Below are 21,372 nucleotides of genomic sequence, written 5' to 3' on the forward strand. Positions count from 1 at the left end.
ATTCTCACAAGAGGTCATACAGGTTACAGAGGAGTACAAAACTGTAAGGCAGGAGGCATCGCATATTCAGCTGCACCTCTGAGACACGAACATTCATAAACATGCATAAATCAAAAGAGAGAAAAAAGAAAATCCATTTCCTCATCCAAGCTTTGACCAAGCAGCTGAGCGCTGCAGCTTGCACCACCTTCACAGGAGTATTATAAGAAAAACCATGCAAGGTTCATCATTGGAAACCTTTTTTGGACTCTGACTTTCAAGTAACCAGAGCCAACACCTCAACATTATTGAAGCAGATTGGAATCATCTTGAGAGAGTACGGTAAAAAAAAGGCAGCCAACATCCAGAGAAGAGCTTTGAACGTCCTTCAAGAAGCCTGGAGAACTATTGCTGAAGACTGCATAAAGAAATGCAAAGAAAGCTTCCCTAAGAGAGTTCAGGCTGTGTTGAAGAATAAATATGTTGTGCTCTGGACATCTTCCACAGCTAGTCGCTATCTAACTCATACTGACCTTTGTCACACAGTGGAAATTTGTATTTATCTTGTATATCGTTTTATTCTGATTTTTAGTGTTTATTTATGAGTGTCGTGTTATTTGCATGGTTTTATTCTGTTTCTATTGCATGGTTTTTAGTGTTTTACATGACATGGTTTTAATCTACTGTGGACTGGCTACACATGGGACAAATTAGCTGATGGGGACCACCTGCTGAGGCATGGGTGTGTCCAGAGGTGGCCTATCAGCTGTGTAAAGACCTTTTAAAAGCAGGGCTAGCAGAGCACTGAAGAAAGGAGGCCCAGAGTGGAAGAGGAATGCTAGATGGCCAGCGTGACACGACGGCCCAGTTGGACAGTGTGAAGGGCGACAGTGGGAGACGCTGCCTGTTATCGACCGCCGGGCAGAGGTGTACCTCTGCCGGCATATGTGAGTAACGCTTTTCCCACTGTCGTATGCTGGGTGCAGCTGAGCTGGGAAAGGGTTGCCATGGCTATGAGCCAGGGTCTCTTCCGGGACGTGTTTTCTGGCCCCTATTTGTGTATTTGCAGGTTGCTGACACGAGGGGATCCATGGTGGCATTGCGTGGAGGATTCCAGTGTGAAATGGAAGCCGGGCTGGGATGTGGGCGGCCCAGTGAGAGGACAAGAGGGGAATAGGAGGCTCCTCCCCGTCGGCCTAATACAGGGCTAGCATGGAACCAACTCATGCAAAGGAGTTTCTGGCCCGCTGGTGGACCCATAATGCATCCATGGTTGTGGGACATGACATCAGGGAATTTTAGTAGATGTAGAAAATTGTATTTTTACTAGTTTTAGCTGTCAATAACATTTTTCCCATGTATGTTTTCAAGGGTGTTTTTGTGATCCCTGGCCTAGAAATAAACTGTTTCTGATGAGACCTGCTTCATCTCTGTGCCCTGGGTATCTGACTTGCTTGCTCCCCCTTGTATTTTGAAGAATCTTTCTTTTTAGCGTGACGTTTTGGTGCGACCGCTTTAGTGTTGCCCGTGTTACACCTTTAAACATATCTACGGTATCCCGAGTTTAGCTTAAACTTGCAATGTACACCTGGAAGCTGGGTCAGATTAAGTTCACCCCATAAACATACTGCTCTGGAGTTCATTTGGAACTGGACCGAGACCTCCAATTGGACCTGAGTGTGATTACTGTGTTCACATCTGCATAAGTGAACTGCACCAAACCAGAGTTCAACTTAAACGGATTAAACACTGCAGGTGTTTCTTTTAACTCACTCCCCCTTGGACGCCTGCTATAGGTAACCTTTATTTCTTATTTCTGACCTGAGCGATTTCTGTCATATTTCAGGCCTGCTTACAGAACAAAAATGGCCAGATGTGCATCAAAGGTTAGTGAAGGTCATCTCTGCCTATACAGCTTCCCATATACTCTTGGAAAAACCCAGAACGTGTTCTAATGGTCATCAATTTACATCTTCATTGATATATACCCGAGGTGTCAAAATCTATCATTAAGGGTAAAGTCAAAGTTGTCATATAACGTCTTTTAGGGGGACAGCACAAATGAAGCTCTAGTCAGGAACCGCCATGAACAGAAAGAAAATGTTTGAAAAATGAAAGAGGAAAATCAAAGCTAGACAATCCATCAGCTATCATCTAATGAGCTAAACTCTAACAGCTAATGTTTTGGAGCTTTCCGTGTGGCCAGGGGATATCTGGTCCAAGAGTTCCTAACTACACTTTTTTAAAAGACATGAAAAATCTTGAGTTTTGTCTTTTGCTCTGCACGCATGCTGAAAGCAGCCAAAGCTTGCTTAAATCTGACTAGTCAATACTACAGACTATATATGGAAACTAGAAAACTCCTAGTATCAGAAGTCTTGTTCCTTGCCTACAGATTCTAAATATTCATGTATGGGTTTCCATTTATAGAGATCATAAGTCAAATAACATGCCCAGCGTTTTCTTTATTAATTAATACAATGTTATATACAATGTTATATAAAATATTATCAAGTTGGGTTTGGCTAACAGCAAACCTAAGTTATTCATGTTTGTTTGCTAATAGCATTCGCCAAATTATTGGATAATGCTAACAACCCACAAACAAATAAATGAGTAAATAAAAAACTATGGTATGTGCTTTGGCCAAATTCCTCTTTTAAACATAGTCACCTAATGCTGATTATAATTATGCACAATTCCTAAAAGTTAGCATGCTTTTTTCTATTAATTTCTACACTTTTTATATTACCAGAGAGTTACATAAAAATTAAAATATCTTTAGTGTCTTTTGTCTGGTCTGGTTATGCCAGAGGTTTCTTCCTGTTTTTCCTTCCCACTATCACCAAGAGCTTGCTCATAGAGGGTCTTTATCTTACAATATAAAGTGCTTTTACTATATAAATAAACTTGAATTGAACGGCATTAAATGTGAAGTTAAACTGAAGATGCTGGCTTTTATTTAGCAGATAAATGAACTTCAAAGACAGTAACAGCAGAAAAGGCGATAACATAACCTGCTACAGTGCATTTGTAAATTTCTGAAAAAGGCCACCACGAGTCTAATTATTTGCATCACATTCAAAATGTCCTAAACTTTGACCTGTAAAATATCAGCTACTGCATAGGCCACGCTTAGCACCCACAGCATGCTATTACCTTTCTGTTACTTTTGACTGCAGGAACTGAAGTTTACTCAAATACATGGTTTCCAAACCTTTAGAGACCTGAAGGTTGAGCTTTGATCTTCAGTTACATTGTTTACTTTTGATACCGTCAATTTCCGTTTTTACGTTTCCTTTCAGAATAAGACCCTAGCCAAATAATATCCGAAAAAAGGGGTTAGGAGGACAAATTCTACACACATCAGACTTCAAAAAAAGAAACAACCAATTAAGGTATAGTAATAAGCTACAAATATTTATATACTGTAATACTATTGCTCTTTTATTTTGGGGCTGTTTACAGTATATTTGTCATTTGCTACATATAACGTAAGTCCATTACATTGTGAACACTATTTTAAAAAAGCCAAAATGTATTTTACTGTCTCTTTAAAGAACATACAGTACCTTTTTTCTTGCCCTGTTTACATTCATTTCTATCATTCTGTTTTTCTACCTCTTTTTATCTCCTTGTCATATTTGACATTTTACTTTCACAGTGTCTTCGTCCACATCTCCTGTGGTCCAGTTAAAGAATACTAAGATCGGACTTGGCCCACTTTTTCTTGTCTAACACTCCCAATTAGGCACAGGAAGGGCTGTGTGAGAAAAAGGTGGGTAGGGTATGATACGGTGTGTGTGTGTGTGTGTGTTTGTGTGAGAATTATACTGGATACTGTATGCATTTATAGTCGCCACATGTGGGTGTATTGTAAAAAGGCCATTTAGCTGTGGATAAAGCATCAGTTTCCAGTACTCCTAATGGCGTTATTACAGCAGGCTGCAGGGCCCATTATTAATAGTAAATGACAGAGCCTCTCTCCTAAAGGTCTTAATATTGATCCCCCCCCCATCCTCAGACTAGTCTTAATGATGATGTTCCTCCATGTCTTTCTCTACGGTGCCATAATCAAGGCCAGACACAACCTCTGAGTCACTGTAAAGGGAAACAAGCTCACACTACAAATGAGATTTCAGGACTAAAAGTGGTAGGCTAACGGAATTGCCATTCCTAATTCCTCATGTAGCCATGCTCAGTTACACCTAACTGTTAGCGGTTAGCTCAAACAGCCCCTCCACTCTGCGTTGTGTTGAAAATTATGGCATGAAACCATGTTTCAAATAGATGAGAAGACTTATCGATATTTGGCTTGCAGGTAAAACCAAATCTAGCTTGTTCTTCAATCAAAGAGCATATGCCCGAAGGCTCGTTTATCTATTTGTGCTGGCGTTTATTATCTGCATAAGGACAGAAGGCATAGCGGTCAACACTTAAAAGGTGCAGCAAACCCACCTGTAGCTCTTTGGTGGACACATTAATACACAATATATCCTCACAGTTCTTTGCTTGGCAAGCCTGAGCTAATACAACTCCACAGATACACATCTATCAAATTGTGGTAATTATGGCAATTGGATTCACATACTATAAAAAACTCTGTTAGAGTTGTACTGCATTCTTTCTCCCGTCACTCCTCATTGTATTCAAGCAGCGCTCCAAAGACTCAGTCGGAAACAAGCAGCATGCTTCTTAATGGAAAGCAAAGAAAGACCAATTAAAAGACAAAAACGGGGTAAAATGTGCACGGCTCAAATGCTTCATCCGCTGGTTCGCAGATGTGGGAAAGTTGAGTAACAATAATGGGTAGAAAACACAGAGAGAGTGAGGTATGAAGAAAGCCCAGAGGCAGTGGAGAGTAATAAGAAACTCATCAGTTTGGGGGTGCAGCAGTCGATTCCCTGAGGGGTTAAAACCAGCATGGGTGTGTTCCCTGTCAATACAAAAAATTAATAATTGCGACTGTGGCTGAGAGAAGGCCACCTTCTGAGCATCATAATGATTCTGCTCTCCAATGCATCACTTGGCTGCTATGGTCTGATAGTCTAATAAACCCTGTCTGTAGTGATTAAGGGGCCCTTCATGCTGCTAAATCCAAACTAAAAGGAATTGAATTCAACTCCACTGTACTGACCTGATTGCTCCTTTCTTTTCTCCATTACAGCTTGCAAGGATGAACTATATGAACAAGAATGTAATAGACACCATGCTCATAAAGTCTGCAAGAAATGGCCATAACTCTCACCCTAACAAGTCAGGTGGAAAATACTTTTAAGCTCAGGCATGCTCCACTTACTCATCGTCAAGGTGATTACCATTTCGTTAGGATCAACTCCAAATTATTGGCAGTAAAAGTCCAGAAGTTTAATAATTTCCACAATTGGAGCAGTAAACAGCTAAGCATAATACACTTAATATCTTGGTCTGACCAGGCTACACTGAACATTTGTCAATACTAATGTTAAAGGAGACCAACATACACTATATTGACAAAGGTACTCACTCACTCATCCAGATCATTGAATTCAGGTGTTCCAATCACTTCCATGTACAGGTGAATAAAATCAATAAGCAGGATCAGCAGATGCTAACGGGCTTTGTGTTCAGAGGTCCACTACTTTCTGCAGAGTCAGTTGCTACAAACCTCCAAACTTCATGTGGCCTTCAGATGAGCTCAAGATCAGTATGTGGAGAGCTTCATGGAATGGGTTTCAGTGACTGAGTAGCTGCATCCAAGCCTTACATCACCAAGCACCAACGCAAAGCATTGGATCCAGTGATGCAAAGCACACCACCACTGGACTCTAGAGCAGTGGTGGTGTGTTCTCTGGAGTGACAAGTCATGCTTTTCAGCCTGGCAATCTGATCATCTGGGTTTGTGACTGCATTGTCCCAAGTGTAAAGTTTGGTGGAAGGGGAATCATGGTGTGGGGTTATATTTAAGGAGATGGGCTCAGCCCCTTAGTTCCAGTGAAAGGAACTCTTAATGCTTAGCACACCGAGACATTTCGAACAATTTCATGCTCCCAACTTCGTGGGAAGGTTTCGGGGATGGCTCCAACATGACTCCTCACTGGTGCACAAAGCAAAGTCCATAAAGACATGGATGAGTGAGTTTAGTGTGGAAGAACTTGACTGGCTTCAACACAACAGAACACCTTTGGGATGAATTAGAGCAGAGACTGTGAGCTGGGCCTTCACATCCAAACCTCACAAATACTCTTCTGGAGGAATTGTCAAAAAAATCCTATAAAAACACCTAAACCTTGTGGAAAGCCTTCCCAGAAGAGTTGAAGCTCTCATAGCTGCAAAGGTTGAGCTGGCATCGTATTAAACCCTATGGATTAACAATGAGATGTCACTTAAGATTATATGCATGTGAAGGCAGACGAGCAAATACGTTTGCCAATAAAGTGCATCTTCCCTTCTCATTGATCAAACCTTTACAAACACCATGTATAAATGACAGCATCCTTGTTAGTCTCTCCCATAAGCACAATTTTAAGAGTCAAAATTAGAAAATGACAAAGCGCATAACAAAGTAAAGGACTGACAGGTTGAGTCATCCAAGGTAATTTTTTTGCAAAGGTTTGAGTTGTTCTTAAAGATCTTCTCAAATAAGGTTTCAGCCCTGTCACAATAGATATTATTAGAATTTTTTTTTTTTTAGCAGGCTAGGTTTCTGCTTCAGTGAATTTAATGTGAACCATTTTCAATTTTCCTTGAAAATCCTCCACAAAGAGACCGATGCCTGTCTCTGCTGGGTGTTGTGAATCATTCAGGGTAACCAAAAGAACGTCTCTTCTGGGAAAAGGTTTGTGTCTAGTGGCATTTTTCAGATATCAGAAGGAAATAATGGAAACCAGTGAAGACAGGCAACCAAAGAACCCAGGAAAAGTTACTGCAGACCCAAACCATGTTATTAAAGCTGGAATAAGGTGAGCTATAGTGGAGATGCAAATATGCAAAAGCAAAGAACTTAAGAAGAGGGCAAATATTTTTTTACAGCACTGCATGAGTTTGATCGGATCTTGGCCCCTCAGCTCAGAGAAGGATTTAACTTTAGTAACTAGAAGACTAAATAAGTTCAGGTTGGAAACTTGTGTCGCTGTAGCTCATAAGAACATGATTTTGGTCCTTTTTTTACAATTTAAAAGACACAACTTACAGTTCTAGCTATCTTTGATGCTCTCTATACTGAATTAGTCAGTGACAGGCTCGTCTTTATACACAGAAACTTGCACATTCATCTGAAACAGCAGAGTTGCTTCAGTACAACTACTGAATGCAACACTTTTGAACTCAGTGGAGTTCAGTCTGCTACTATTAAACTTTATCATGATGTGAACTAGACTTCCTGTGAGAATGTCAGAGCAGATAGAGAGCTGCTCCTTTGAAAACTGATTAGACAGCTGCTGTCCTCTACTGGCAGGAAGCATTAGCTACAGTTATGAAACGATCCAGAATGTAAATGAAGCATTTTAACACGTCAGCCGAGATTTCTTCCAGTAGAACAGGAAGCTGCCTGCTGCTGCAATGAGCACGATTGAGTCAGCAGTGGAATTTAAATTCATATTTAAGCAGAGCAGCCTTACACAAAAGGATTTTTCCCCCATTCATTTATTGTATGGAGGTACAACAGTGAAATGAACTCATGATCATGTGCATAAACCGATGCAGAGCAGAAAAATTAGAGGGTTTTCAAAACAGCTGAGGTGTGGTTATGAAAAACAGGTTTTAACACGTATACACATATTATATATATAGTGCATGACGCGTGTCACAGTACTCTGCGTATGAGTTGGCTCCACTTCAAACTACTCAACTCGGGAATGAAAGTGAGCCTCTTTAGAAAGTCAGAAAATCACACGCCATTGTTGGTAGCCATCCACCAGTTTCAGTGCAGCAGCCGGAGCAGCTCCTGACGCCAGCTTTTATAATCCTTCTCATTCAGATCTGAAGCCCACAGTGAAGCTATCAGATTAGCGCTGCTGGCTAATACACACTATGTCAATGAATGAAAACCATGCACTGCCTTCTGTGCTGCCATGCCTGACTGAATAAGATATGATTCAGTGAAAGTAGGAGGGAAGCTGTTGTTTCACCACAGTCCTGACTCCCTGAGAAGGTTTTCTAAATACAGCAGATATCATTTTCAAAGCAGACCTGCTGACTTATAAAACACACAGAGAGGTATTGTACGCGCAGAGCCAGACAAACCGAGTGACTCTAAATACATGCGGCAGCTGTGATGAGCTGTCTGCCTCCACCTCTGGAGGTGAGAGGTGGTGGTGTCTCTCAGCTGTACACTCGCCTCATTAAACCCTCAGACCTCCCGGCTGACTGAGACAGTGGGAGAAAAAGAGTAAAGTGACAGGGGTTGCATGTGAATGTCAGTAGGAGAGTGTAGTGATTATACATGTGTAAATACAAATGTAAACACTCGAGGACTTCCATTTTATGCCACTTTGAATTTCTGTGTACTTTTTAGACCACAAAAATAATTTAAGAGGCAACTAAAACTTCATAAGGAAAAGATATGGATTGTATCCTACAGCTTAAACCAGTGGTTACCAATATGGATCAGACACACATAGACAAGCGCCCGCCAAAATCATTTGCCATAAATTGTAAAGTTGCGCTGTAAGTCAAAAAGTGCAAAAATACAAGTGCAAAGTGTATATTTACACCAACAAAAGTACCATATTGTGTATTTTATTCCTGCCCATGTTATCAATACATGTATCTTAAACCTTCAGATTGGATGGTTTTAGAAAGCAAGTGAATAGTAGTGAGATTATTCAGTTCAGGGATTATCAAGCATTCCTTGGATAATTTTCTTCCCTGGGGAAAAAGGTCTGAGAAGACCAGGATTAAACAAAATGAAGGTTTAATAATACATAAATAAATAATTAGTAATATTAATCATGTCAGTTATCATCCCATCACCCCCAACCAGTCGCAGCAGAACCAGGAGGTTTCTTAGCGCTACTTATGAATAAAATTGAATTGAATTAAATTGAAGATATCCCAATATAGTATCCAGTGTTGTGCAAAAGTCTTGAGCCACCCCTCTTGTCTTTATCTTTTGGAGGGAAGCATTTATTGTATTTTATTACAGTACAAATGACCATGAAAGTCAACAGTGAGTTTGATCACCTTTCTTCTTCAACACTGCCTGAACTCTCTCAGGCAAGTTTTCTTTTAATTTTTTTAAGTAGTCTTAAAGAATGTTTCTCCAGGCTTCCTGAATGACATTCAAAGCTCTTCTTAGGATGTTGGCTGCCTTTTGTTCAGTTTTCTGTCAAGATGATCCCCCTAAATAATGTTGAAGTTTGGGCTCTGGGGAGGCCAATCCATGATCGACAGTGTCGTATTGTGTGTTTGTCTATCCAGGTGTGCTTTCACTGCACTGGCAGTGTGTTTGGGGTCACTGTCATGCTGAAAACTGAAGCTGTTGCCAATCAGAAGCTTTCCAAATGGTACTGCATGGTGGATCAAGATCTGATGGCACTTTTCTTCATTCATAAATCCATCAATTTTGACCTCTCAAACACTCTCCAACACTACCGCCAACACTACAGCCCCAAAACATGGCAGAGCCTTCATCATGTTTTGCAGATGGCTGTAAACACTCACTGTTGTACTACTCTCCTGACTTTCTCAGTACATACTGATGACAATGAGAAGCCAAAGTGTAAAATTGTTTAGATTCTCTAACAAAAGAGATCTGATACCAGTGATTTTCAGCCCAGTTCCTTGTGAATGGCATAAAAATGGCATCTTGACATCTTTTCTGATAAGGCTTTGCTAGTAGATCGATCAACCAAAGATTCAGATGTATCTCTCAGATCCTGTGTCAGGCCTGCTGGGGGTTTTTTTCCTACATTTCTTAAGGACATGACATTCGGATGCTGTTCTTCTGCTATAGATAGATTTTAGCCCGTCCACTTCTTCTTTTGTCCTCCACTTGTCCAATTTCCTTAAATTCTTTAAAAATGCACTGCACACCGTGCAAAATATGCCAAGGTTTCTTTTTGTCATTCTTCATAGATTCAACTAAAGGAATGGGAACAAATTATGCATTTTTGGCTGCTATTAATAAATATATAATTTAAGTTGTCTGTTATATACGGACACAACACTGTTTTTTCCTGTGATTTTGGTGCCTTTTTTATGCTTGAACGATTCATAGGTCAGTGTTACGTACCCTAAATGGCAGAAAAAACATAAAACATCCTCTGAAAATGGCCAGATACAAGGACTGTACTGAAAATGAGTGAAAAAGGAGCCAATATTCAAAAACTTTGAAAGACACTGAGAAAACCTGGAGAAGTATTGCTCAGGGCCTCTTTAGAGAATATAGAAGAAAGTCTGTCTCCTTGGAAGCAAAATATAAAGAAATGAGGGAGTATTCAGAAGCTTTGCACAATAATGTACATTCAATCAGCAGAATATTTTATTGTATTATTAGGTTTTGTAGGTTTCGTATCCTAATAAACTTGCATTTAGGCAATATTTGTAATTCATAACTTTTACTTCTACTGAGGATTTTGCAGCGTGTTGCTGATTCAGTAAAAGACCAAAAAGGAAAAAAAAATTCTCACACAGGCACAACATTTTTCTCTTACGAAGCAGAATCACCTCAGCCTGATTACATTACTTTCACTGCGGTTGTCACAAGATAAAGAAGCTCCACTAGGTGGCCAGAGGTGTAAGGTGTAAAACATAAATACCCACAAATTAAGATTTATTTATACAGCCATGCTTTAAAAACCAGTTTTCAGAGTTCAGTGTAAAATAAACAATGAACATCATAAAAAAGTAATATGTCATATAAACAAAACAAACAAGGAAAACAACCATCAGAGCAAATATCCCCCCCAAATCAGCTTCGTCTTTGTATTTTTATCATTTTTGTGTCCACGTTATTACATCAAAAGAGATGATTCATTGCTGAAATCTTGCACGCAAAGACAACTTTCTATTGTTCCCATAATGAATATGTGCATGCATACATTTTACATACTCGCACTTAATTCCTTTCTCAGCATATTTCACACAACCCCCCCTCTCAGCACGCAGACACACTCATCCTGAATAACCATAAGAATTTGATGTTTTTCTCAGCCAGTATGAAATGCAGCCTCACACAGCATCATATGGTCGCATTGCCACATCGATCCATCACTAAAAGCTCTGTGCTGTCACAGATTCTGCAAAAATGCTAAAACTGGCATCATAACCAGTCACGTCCTGACATTAGAATAACTGAACGGCGGGAGAACTGGCGTCACGGTTCTTAAAAACTCTGATCACATCATGACTCGAATGACATTTAGGGAAAATCACTTGACAAAAACCTCCTTTCAGTCACGTCTTTTACACAAAGACACCGCTTCTATCTGCACCTCACAAACACACGCTGCAGCACAGTCCCAGTGCAGTCCCATGCAGCGTGTCCACGCTGAGGAGAATTACATTGACCTAATTCACTTAACTGGACCAGTTAGATATTTGGTCATTGGCTGGCTGAGCTCGGGTTTGATCCTCCAAGCTGAGCTCCAACAGCTTCTAGCCTCAATAAAATCATCCTCCGCCTCTGACAGAACTCATCTCTTGGTGAGTTATTAATACCAACGGAGCAGACAGGATGTTATGCACTGATTCTTCAAGCTTCTCATCAACAAAGCGACATGAGAGCAGAAGAAGGTCCCCTTCTCTCCCTCTGCTCCATCTGTCCCCCAGTACTGTACTGTACATCATTAAGAGGACTGGCAGCACTTGGACAGCCAAGTCAGAAAACTTGACAACATCAGAAAATGACCCGAAGTGTAGATTTTAGAGAGATTAAAAGCTAACTGAACAGCCATTAAGCTTTTTTGTGTTGCAACACTGCTGTGGCTGTATTTTCTATTTTGTTTTTTTATATAAGCAGTTTTAAATGGCCTTGCTTGGACAGTAGCTTTGAGGATTTGTGCTTTGTGACCATCGACGCCTCCGAAGAGTGATTATTCAGTCTGAGCTTAGCAACCATAACCATGCCTGGAAAGCCTGTCAAGCTTTCCAATTTCTCCTACGTGCTGTGTTTGGATCAATATATCTTTTTTAGAGCCTTTAAAAAAAAAATGCAATAAGACATCAGAAAAGACTCATGAAAATATTAAAATGTGTGTTTTTTCTGCTCTGAAATAAACTGGAAAGCATGCTTAAGAAGCTTAGCGCATACAACAACAACCTTAATAGCTTAATAGCCTATTGCATTTGTTTGTGGAGAAACGGATAACGCTACAAAAAACCAAACATACTATTATAAAAGATTTTAGGGTTATAATAAAATATTTGTTACGCACTTCATTTATTCAAGGAAAGTCTAAATTCCAGTACACCCACCATATCGAAGGTTTGCCTACCTCCCTGTCTGCACACAGCTTTAAAACCTGAAAATATCCCTTTTTTGATAAATAAAGATATTTCCTTACAGTCTCAGCTTTTTGCATGTTTTTTTATTTCAAGGATTAAAAACAATTAAGGTTTATGTTTTTAAAAAACTACATTTTTGCTAATACAAAGATTTTTAAGGCTAACACTACTATATTTTACTTTATTTTGGTGTTATTTATTCCCCTATTATTCTTATGAAACAAAGAAGTCTTCATTCTAAGAAATGGGTCAACTGTTTGGTCTTCATCACACCATGTCTGAACTTGAGCAGTGCAAAATTCATGTTAACACAACACAGAAACTTCAATAAGTATCAGTTTTATTTGCTGATAGGTTGTTTAGGCAGCATATAATCCCTCTATCTATGCATACACAGTCAACAAGTGCACATTTAAGACTTCTTGAATGTTTGCTCATCTCAGCCATAAATCTAAAAGAAAACCTGTTTCACTTTACCTTTGTGTTAAACTGAAGATGTGATGTTTAACGAGTTCGAAGCAAAATCGGGATCAAATGAGCCCGCGTTCTTGATGTAAACTGCAGATTTGAAACAGTCAACTTCACAAAGCAGATCATCAAATTTATGCAATCAGTAGGACGAACATATGTTTTTACTGCTGTCTGCAGAATCCCAGTTAACAGTTTCATTAAGGAACCGCGAGCTTGCTGGCCTGCCCCGTATAAGCTGTGGGCGAGTGCTGCACAGTGTGACGGAGGCTGACTGTGCTCCACTTAGATGTTAAAGGCCATGTTAACATTTTGAATTCATGTTGTTTTCCCTCAGAAGGAACACATATTGTGCTCACAAACCCAAGTGGATAAACATCCCGGGGTCTCCCACCTCCACACTTTTCTCCGAGAGCCAAAAACATATACTGTATTTGGAGGGGAGAAAATTACATTTCAGAGAGACAAGCAGTGACAGTGCTGGTTTCTTTTCTTGTATGGAGGAATCTTCAGGTAGGGGAAAGGCCATTTCTGATATTCTGCTTATTGGTATGTAAATTATATCAGGACTTGTTGTAGATTCAGCCTGAATCTGAATAAGAGAATAAAGGCTCTAAAAACAGCTGATATTACTTATATCAGTGCATTTGCTCCCAAGTTATTTACGAGAATGGAAAAGAGCCACTTGTTTTGTTTGTCTCCAAGTTTATCTATTAAGTATTCGTCATATAACTTTTTTTAATTTTTCCAAAAACTGAAAACAGCAGTGAAAATTAATGAGATTCCAAACATTACTGAACAATTAGGGCATGCTGTCAGTTTTTATTTCTACTAAATCAGAACAGCAGTCGCCTCAAGATGCTTTACATTGTAAGGTAAAGACTCCACAGTAATACGGGGAAAACCCCAACAATGAAATGACCCCCTGTGAGCAATGCACTTGTGACAGTGGGGAGGAAAAACTCCCTTTGAACAGGAAACAAGCTCAGGGAGGGGCAGCCACCTGTCACGACTGATTGGGGGTGAGGGGAGAAAGATAACATCACAGGTATAGACATAAACACATTACTTTGCTTTTAAGAATGAAGAACCTGCCAGACATCATCTGTAATATATATAAATAAATAAATGAATAATAACAACAAGATGGAACTGAGTCCATTTTGCCAAGTTTCTTTTCTCACATCTCCACCATACTCTTCTCTTAAAACTCTACCTTTGTCTTTCTCACTTTGTCACACACACACACACACACACTTATTCACACTTCTCTCCACTCCATACTGTTCTAACACCTCTGTGGTTGTGATCTTCATGGCACTTCTATAAATCTGCCTCACTGAGTCGAGCAGCCGTTTGCACCTCACTCACGCTCGCTCCCGATGAGGTGATGAACATGGAGGAGAGCTCTACATCAAAATCATTAGGTGCAAACGGGCACGAGCAACATCTAATGTACAAACGAGCAGATGCTGTTATGGTTTAAGCTCAACAACAACACACTAATAGTCATAACAGGCCTCGTTTTGTGTCACGCCAACAGTGAACCGGTGTGGACTCACTCGTTTTCTTATAACATCCGTGACTCTCCAGCTATGACACGACACAGTGTCATCAGTGAAAAGGCCCTTTGTTTTAAGCTTTTGGTTTTTTAGGGGGGTGGAGGGTGGAATTAGGAGAGAGCGGAAGATGACACAAAGCATTTGAACCCACGCAGTAACTGACCTAACCACTCGGCTATCCGTTCAGCCAGGAAGTTCCAGAGTATTGCTTAAAAAATGTAGAAATTGTTATGTTTTGTTGGTATTTTGTGGTGCAGTTTGTTGCTTTGATGGTGAGATTTATTTACAGCACATTCATTTACAAGACAGAGGGGTGAGAATCTTGAAGCAGCTAAACACACACACACAAACATAGAAGGGGAATAAATAACAACTCCCCTGAGATGTGCACTTGAAATTGTTTCTTTGTTGGCAATCCAGCTATCACGCTTAAATAATTTCTGTATAAAAGAAAGCAGTTTGACTGATTGGCACATGATGTTTATGGACACTTTTAGAAAGTGATACATCCTAAATGACAACTCACACCTGCGTGGTGCAATGCACACAAAAAAAAACTTGCCAACACAGATATTTTTTTGGAAACAAATATGCAGGTTTGTTCCAATAAAATCTGCATGACTGGCTTCCCCCGTCCCATCGATTTAAATGAGAGCACAGCGAAAACATGTCTGAACGCCGTAGTTCCTAAAAAACTGTGATGTAGGCTCTTGAAGGAGGTCACGGCAGAGTCACCTCACGCTGGAGCTCCATCAGGCCTCTCTGCCAGTGCAGTGCTCCCTCTGGGACTGAAGCGGGGCTTTCTACAGTGTACCTGACTGGAAATAGCCTGTTAAAACATGTAAGTGCGCGCATGTCTGCACGGCCGGTCAGACGTGATTGTGCACTCAGACGGGACAACCATATCTCTGATTTTTTTTCCCTTTTCTTTTGGCTGTGTGTGGCCTCTGAGTCGAGCGGCTGGACTCCTTCTAGATGATTCCTCGGCGGGCCGTGAGTGTGTCAGCAACTGTCTGCCATAAATATACTCCGCTCTCCACTGGATGGAAGTCAAATACTAATATGACAGGGACAGAAAGAGGGAGAGGGAGCGAAAAAATATATGTAGTGAAGGGGACAACAAGCTGTGCACAAACAGCAGAGGGCTCAAGGACGTTCTCGGCAAAGACGACGTTCATCTGGAGAGCAACGAGGTGGGAAGTTCAATACACGCATAGACTCATGTTTAAATGCATAAGTGAGGGAGGAAGAGAATAGACCTGTCTGTTAGAGGCACATTAGCATTTTAACCCCTCACACATCACAACACCACACTCCCACTCTGTCAGCAGCTCTAACTCAGTAATCAATCACATTGATGCAACCCATGGAAACACAGGGACTGAGACAGAGCAGGCGAATCCTCTGTAAGCATGCTCTGCAATGTCCAAAAATAAAATTAAAAAAACTGCGTGATTTCAAGCCACACTGAGGTTTATTTCACGGCTGGGAACGCAGCCCTTTTTTAGCCACTTATTGGGGCTTAACTGAACCTCAGAGGGTGCGATGATAAGCATCTCCTCCACTTTTAACTTCTATCCAATGTTCTGTCTGCGCAGACACCCTGCCTGCTCTTACACTGGCTGACAGAAACAGGTCACTCAGTCAAGTCTGCTGCCAGAAATCCACTGAAACATCACAACAAGCCTCCATCTTCAGAGGCTACAGTTTGGTTTTGGTTTTTTGATCAAAACACACTCAAAGCTACCCTAAGCATGGCCTGCACAATTATTGAGCATTTCATGAGCACCACATGTGCACATGCCTGTGAAATTTTAAAGGGGGAGATCAATATGAAAGCTTCATGGGGGTGCAGGTATCATGGAATAACAGTACTGATCTGGGTTGGCATGCAGCAGACTGTTTGTGTGAAGCGTGTCTGTCTGCTCAGACTGTACAGCAGCCAGCAAAGAGAAGAGAGAGAAGAAGAAGAAAAAAAACATTTGATCCACAGCGAAGGCCTCGCGTCCTCGACCAAAATAAGGAGAAAACCGCAGGCTGTGGCATCAAGCCTAAACGGACACACCCCCTCCAGCCTGTAGGCATCGAACCAGCGATAAACAGACCGCGGCTGCTCCTGGCTGCGATGTAATCATTATAGTTGCTGATCCTGGTGGACTGAGCCCATCATTACGGCTCGTAATTGTATTTCAGCAACAAAACAGGCCTGCAGCCTAGCAAAGGTCCGTGTTTACACCGGCTTCTCGCTTTAATGCAGACTGACAGATGACTGCACGAATGACATCTTAATCAAACCAGCAACACTTATTTACACAAACACGCCACACGCTCATGCCTCTCCGCGGATCCGCGCTCCTGGCCCCTCTCCCGTCCAGCGCATATCTCACCTTGCTTGACACATTTGAAGCGGACCGGGTCTTTGCAGTGTTTGATCACGGCCAGCACGTCCCGGGTAGTGAGCCCGGCTACTGGCATGTCGTTGACCTCCAGCAGCAGTTCATCCTGGGCCAGTTTGCCGCTCTGGATCAGCCCCTTCCCCTGCTTCACCTCGCCGAAGTAGGGGAACTGGCCGTTCTCCGCGCCCCCTTCAGCTCGAACCCCAGCTCGCCTTCTTTCCCCCGGGTTATCACCGCTTCGTGGACTTTGTTGGTCCAGTGGTTTTTCTTCTTGAGACTCTTCGACATCGTTAGGGCGAGTTAATCACCGCGGGCTAGCCCCTGCAAAAGCCTCCTACCGTCTCATCTCTGCCTTTTGTGCGAGCGGCTGCAGCTTCACGGCGCTCGTGGCTCCATCATCACCGGTGCACGCTGGCGCAGTGTCCGCTCGGCGAGCCGCGCAGTCGGGCAGAGAGCTGCAGTACAGCACGGCAGCGGATTGAAATAATTATCACTCTGTCAGACACACAGACGCAAGAGACAGATCCTGGCGGATGACCCGGATGTGAAGCCTGAAGGAGGGGAGAGATGAATGGTTCTGGTTCGGCGTAAAGGGATGGAGAGGAGGGGAAATAGCACAGGAGGCGCTTCACTCTTACTACACTGCCAGGGGCGCTTCCTCAGGCTCACTGTGATCGCACACATGTAGGACGAAATATGGTACGCTGCGTGATAGCCTGTATAAACTTGCTCACGCGCAATTTACACGCAAGTGCGTTTGGGGAGTGTGAGAAACAGCAGGTTTCGCGCTGCAAAATTCATATATCTGTGGACTTTGCCAGAATATTCCCTTTCTAAAAAAATATGCAACAAGCTTGTAAAGACTATCCAAAGGCTGCATTACCACGCGGGACAACACCGGGGGACAGCAAGTTCACCGGGATGTGGTGATTACGAGATTAATGGTTGTTTGTTAACACTAAGTACAAAATTTTATATCTAAAAATTAGAGCTGTTTGTATTATCATAGCAATTTTATAATATACAAAATAGCATATTAATATTATAATACAATATTTTGTATTATTTAATACTGGTAATTTAACTTGTTTGTTACTTTTCTTACTGTCTCGGAGCAACAGTGACCACATCATTTCCTCTGGGATTAATAAAAGGCTTTATTTATATAAGACTTGGGGTAACAAAAGTCTTTATTAATGCCGATTTTATATAATATCTACACAGTACGCGGGGAAACCTGCACAGAGGTGTGCCAAACTATGGTTAAACTAATACGCAGTTTAGAGTAAAACTGCTGTAGTTGGTCAAAAACTGCCTCCCTCACCCATCCATACAGACATCCTCCTTCGTGCATTAATACCTGGTTCTGACATGCAGGATTGTCCATTACATGAACATAAATTCCCAAATATTACGCTTCAAAAAGCGCTTTTCATCCCTTCTTGGATTCATTATGTTGGAATTTTGTAATTCATCCACACAGCACATAACAGGTTTATTGCATGGCTGGTTGAGCAGAAACGAAAGTTAAAAAAAAATATGTTTTTTTGTTTTTTTAAAATGTTATAATGCGAAGAAAAAAACGTCGCATCCTGAATTGTGTTTTGTTAAAAGTTCGCCCTCTCTGCGTTGGTCACAGTTACATAACTATGATGACATAAATCCAAGTTCAACACAAAACGACAAATCCGTTTGTTGCCATTACTTTTTCATGGCTTGCATGACTTTCTGAAAGTGGGTGAAGTAAAGTTGCGTTCAATATTTAATGTATGAGTCAAGAGCTGCTCGTCTGAATCTACTAAGGAGGATGCCACTGCCACTCTGGACGTGTGGTGTGTGTGTGTGTGTAATGTGAGCATCCTCCCTACAAAATAACATTACTGTACACAGAAAGCAGCCAGTGAATAAAACACGAGGTGCAGTGGACTGTATTTTTATATACTTGGGTTTCTTTTAGCATTTAGGTCCTACAGATGTTCAGATGGCCTCTGGCACTAATTCTAAGCAGATGATGGAGACTAGATTCATTTTCTCCATCGCAGCAGAGAAAGAGTACTGAATAATCCAGAAAACTGGCTGGATTAGTATAGACACCCACGGGGGAAATGAATCCCAGTTTTGCTTTTGCTCTGCTCTACTGGTGGACGTCAGAATTGCAGCATCATGAGGCCTCTGGCCTGGACTGAAACTCTTCATTTTCACTCCAACACCAGCTCATTTATTGGGTCTGGTTGCACTAAATTATGAAACCAGCTCACGCTGCCTTCAAAGAGAATACAAATGTGGAGCAGTCTCTTGCTCTGGCGCTCTCTTTGTTACATAAGTTGTATATTTGTGCAGGCAGGATAAATCATACACTAAATTTTTTCCCCTGTGCTCATATATCTATATCTGGATCAGAGTTTTTCACTATTTTGGACCTTCTCTTTGTGAACAGAAGTGCGATAGAAGAACAAAGAGAAAAGCCATCAGCTGTCGAAGCTTTGAGCTCGAGCAGCTAAATTTGGAGTCACTTTAGGCAGCTCGTTGGCACTTCAAGATTTTTTTTTTTACTGACAGGATGCTAAAGTAGAGCAGGAGCTCTCTGTGTCTGTATGGCCACTCACGAACAATGACACAGCTTCAGTGTGAGGAGGAGGTTTAAGAGGAGGAACACATACTCCTTTTTTTTTTTTCCTTGAGTGTCACTTTGATGCTGATGTTTGCTCCAAATTGTCCAAATAACAGAAGAAAACAGTCGAATTAGCAGTGAATCTGCACCCTGAAGGCATCCACACAGGCCATCTCAGGCGGCCTGTAAACACGTTTGTGGCCATGTTCGTGTACGCTGGGCGGGGGAGGAAGAAGAAAGATACGGATATTACTTTATATCATCATTATAGACAGAAAGTAATGAGCATCCTAAAGCAGACTGCCAACAACAGAAGGCAAAAATACAATAACACGAGGCAGCCTGCACACTCAGAGGGGGAATTTCAATAGAGCTTATATGGATTTAGTTCACCGCCTCCCTCATTGACTCTGCTTTGTGCATTTGCTATTCGGGGGAAAGAAAAAAATGCACACTAAGTTGTTTTTATTGCTCAGCGAGGACAGAGGGGGAGAGGGGTCACCTTCACACAGGCACTCACACACAGTGTCCTCCAGTATTTATCACCTTTATTTAATCCACAGATTAAGGAAAACAGGGACCAGGGGTGTCTGCATGCATCTGCACACATGAGACTGCAACAATATTTGGGATATGCATTTTACACTTTAAAAATTACACATGCACATGACACGATCGTATCTATGAGGAACCCATGGGTGTAGTGGAGCTAAAAATCTGTTTCACACATACTCACAGTCAAACGCAAGACACACACACACAGAATAAGTTAATTAGACTGGATGGCTTTAGGGAATTGGCAACTGAATCACATTTGCTTTTTCTTCGAGCTCACAATGAGATTTAATTATGAAGGGAAACTTGCGACGCCAGAGTACACCTGTTAAAAAAAAATTAAAATCCAGACTGAATCCAAACCAAACCAGACAAAGGAGGCTGGAAATTCAGCGGGATTAAGATCATATTAGCTTCTGTGGATCTGTGGTGGTGTCAGTGTCGGCTCGGTGCAGAAATGTTACTCAAAAGCAGAGATTTGAAGCTGCACCAGTTATTTTAGATTAGGTGGTCCTGCAAAGAACCTCTCCTTGGCTTTAGTGGGCTTAATATTTTACATTAAATGTAAGTTGTTTTTTTTACAAATCTCACACTGATACTTTCAAGTCTCCCAAACTTTATATAAAATGTGCTGGGCATTGCACTCATCTGGTTTTTGATCCCTTCGTGGTCTGCTCCGGCCCCCTGTTCCTTCCTTCTCTTTTTCCTTAAACACATACCTTGTTTTTGATTAAGTTATTCACACCGTTTGATCTCCCTGGGAGGACTTTAGAGATTAGCTAAATGACCCTGCAATTAGCTTTTAAATCACACAATGCCTCCCCAAAAATAGTTTCCTCCCAGCTAATGCCCTATCATTGTGCTTGAGTGGCGATGGCTTAGCTAAGTCTGCAAGATAGGAGACAGCCTTGGCACTGCTGCTGCCATTTGTGGGATGTTCCTTGCCATCATCTAGCTGTCTATTAAATATATAAATATGGAGAGAGACTGGAATGTGACAGTTGTTCTGATAATCCTTTCACTATCTCTAAACTAATTCCTTTGATCAGCTTGTGAATGCTGGAAATAATTTTGGGCTTCAGTTCTTGCTTTAAATTACCACAGCTTGATAGAAAATCACTTTCTCACTCTAGTTCAAGATTAATTAGCCCTAATCACGGGGGCTTTCCAGTGGAGATTTTATATGAAGGCCCAATACATCTTTGTCACAAGCAATCTTTGTTAATTATATCCAAACTGCTGATTAAATTTTTCCCCTTGTCTCCTTTATAACCATCAAGCAGCCATCAGTCTATTAGTTACATGCTGTTACTAACAGTGTACACTAGATGGGGGTAGTTGTTGCTTTTATTTTCCTATGCTGAGCTGTTAATAT

General features: G+C 41.3%; 1 protein-coding gene across 1 annotated transcript in view; it reads right to left on the reverse strand.

Annotated features, from left to right (window-relative positions):
• LOC100693764 (membrane-associated guanylate kinase, WW and PDZ domain-containing protein 2) overlaps positions 1-17,495 on the reverse strand; it is an 89,763-nt gene extending 72,268 nt beyond the window's left edge. The window contains 2 exon segments of the mRNA XM_025909468.1: positions 16,823-17,023; positions 17,026-17,495. Of these exon segments, the coding sequence (XP_025765253.1) occupies positions 16,823-17,023; positions 17,026-17,119 (295 nt within the window). The 5' untranslated portion in view covers positions 17,120-17,495.
• Positions 17,496-21,372: the final 3,877 nt, after the last annotated feature.

The sequence above is a fragment of the Oreochromis niloticus genome, linkage group LG7 (assembly GCF_001858045.2).
Source record: "Oreochromis niloticus isolate F11D_XX linkage group LG7, O_niloticus_UMD_NMBU, whole genome shotgun sequence".
NCBI lineage: Eukaryota > Metazoa > Chordata > Actinopteri > Cichliformes > Cichlidae > Oreochromis > Oreochromis niloticus.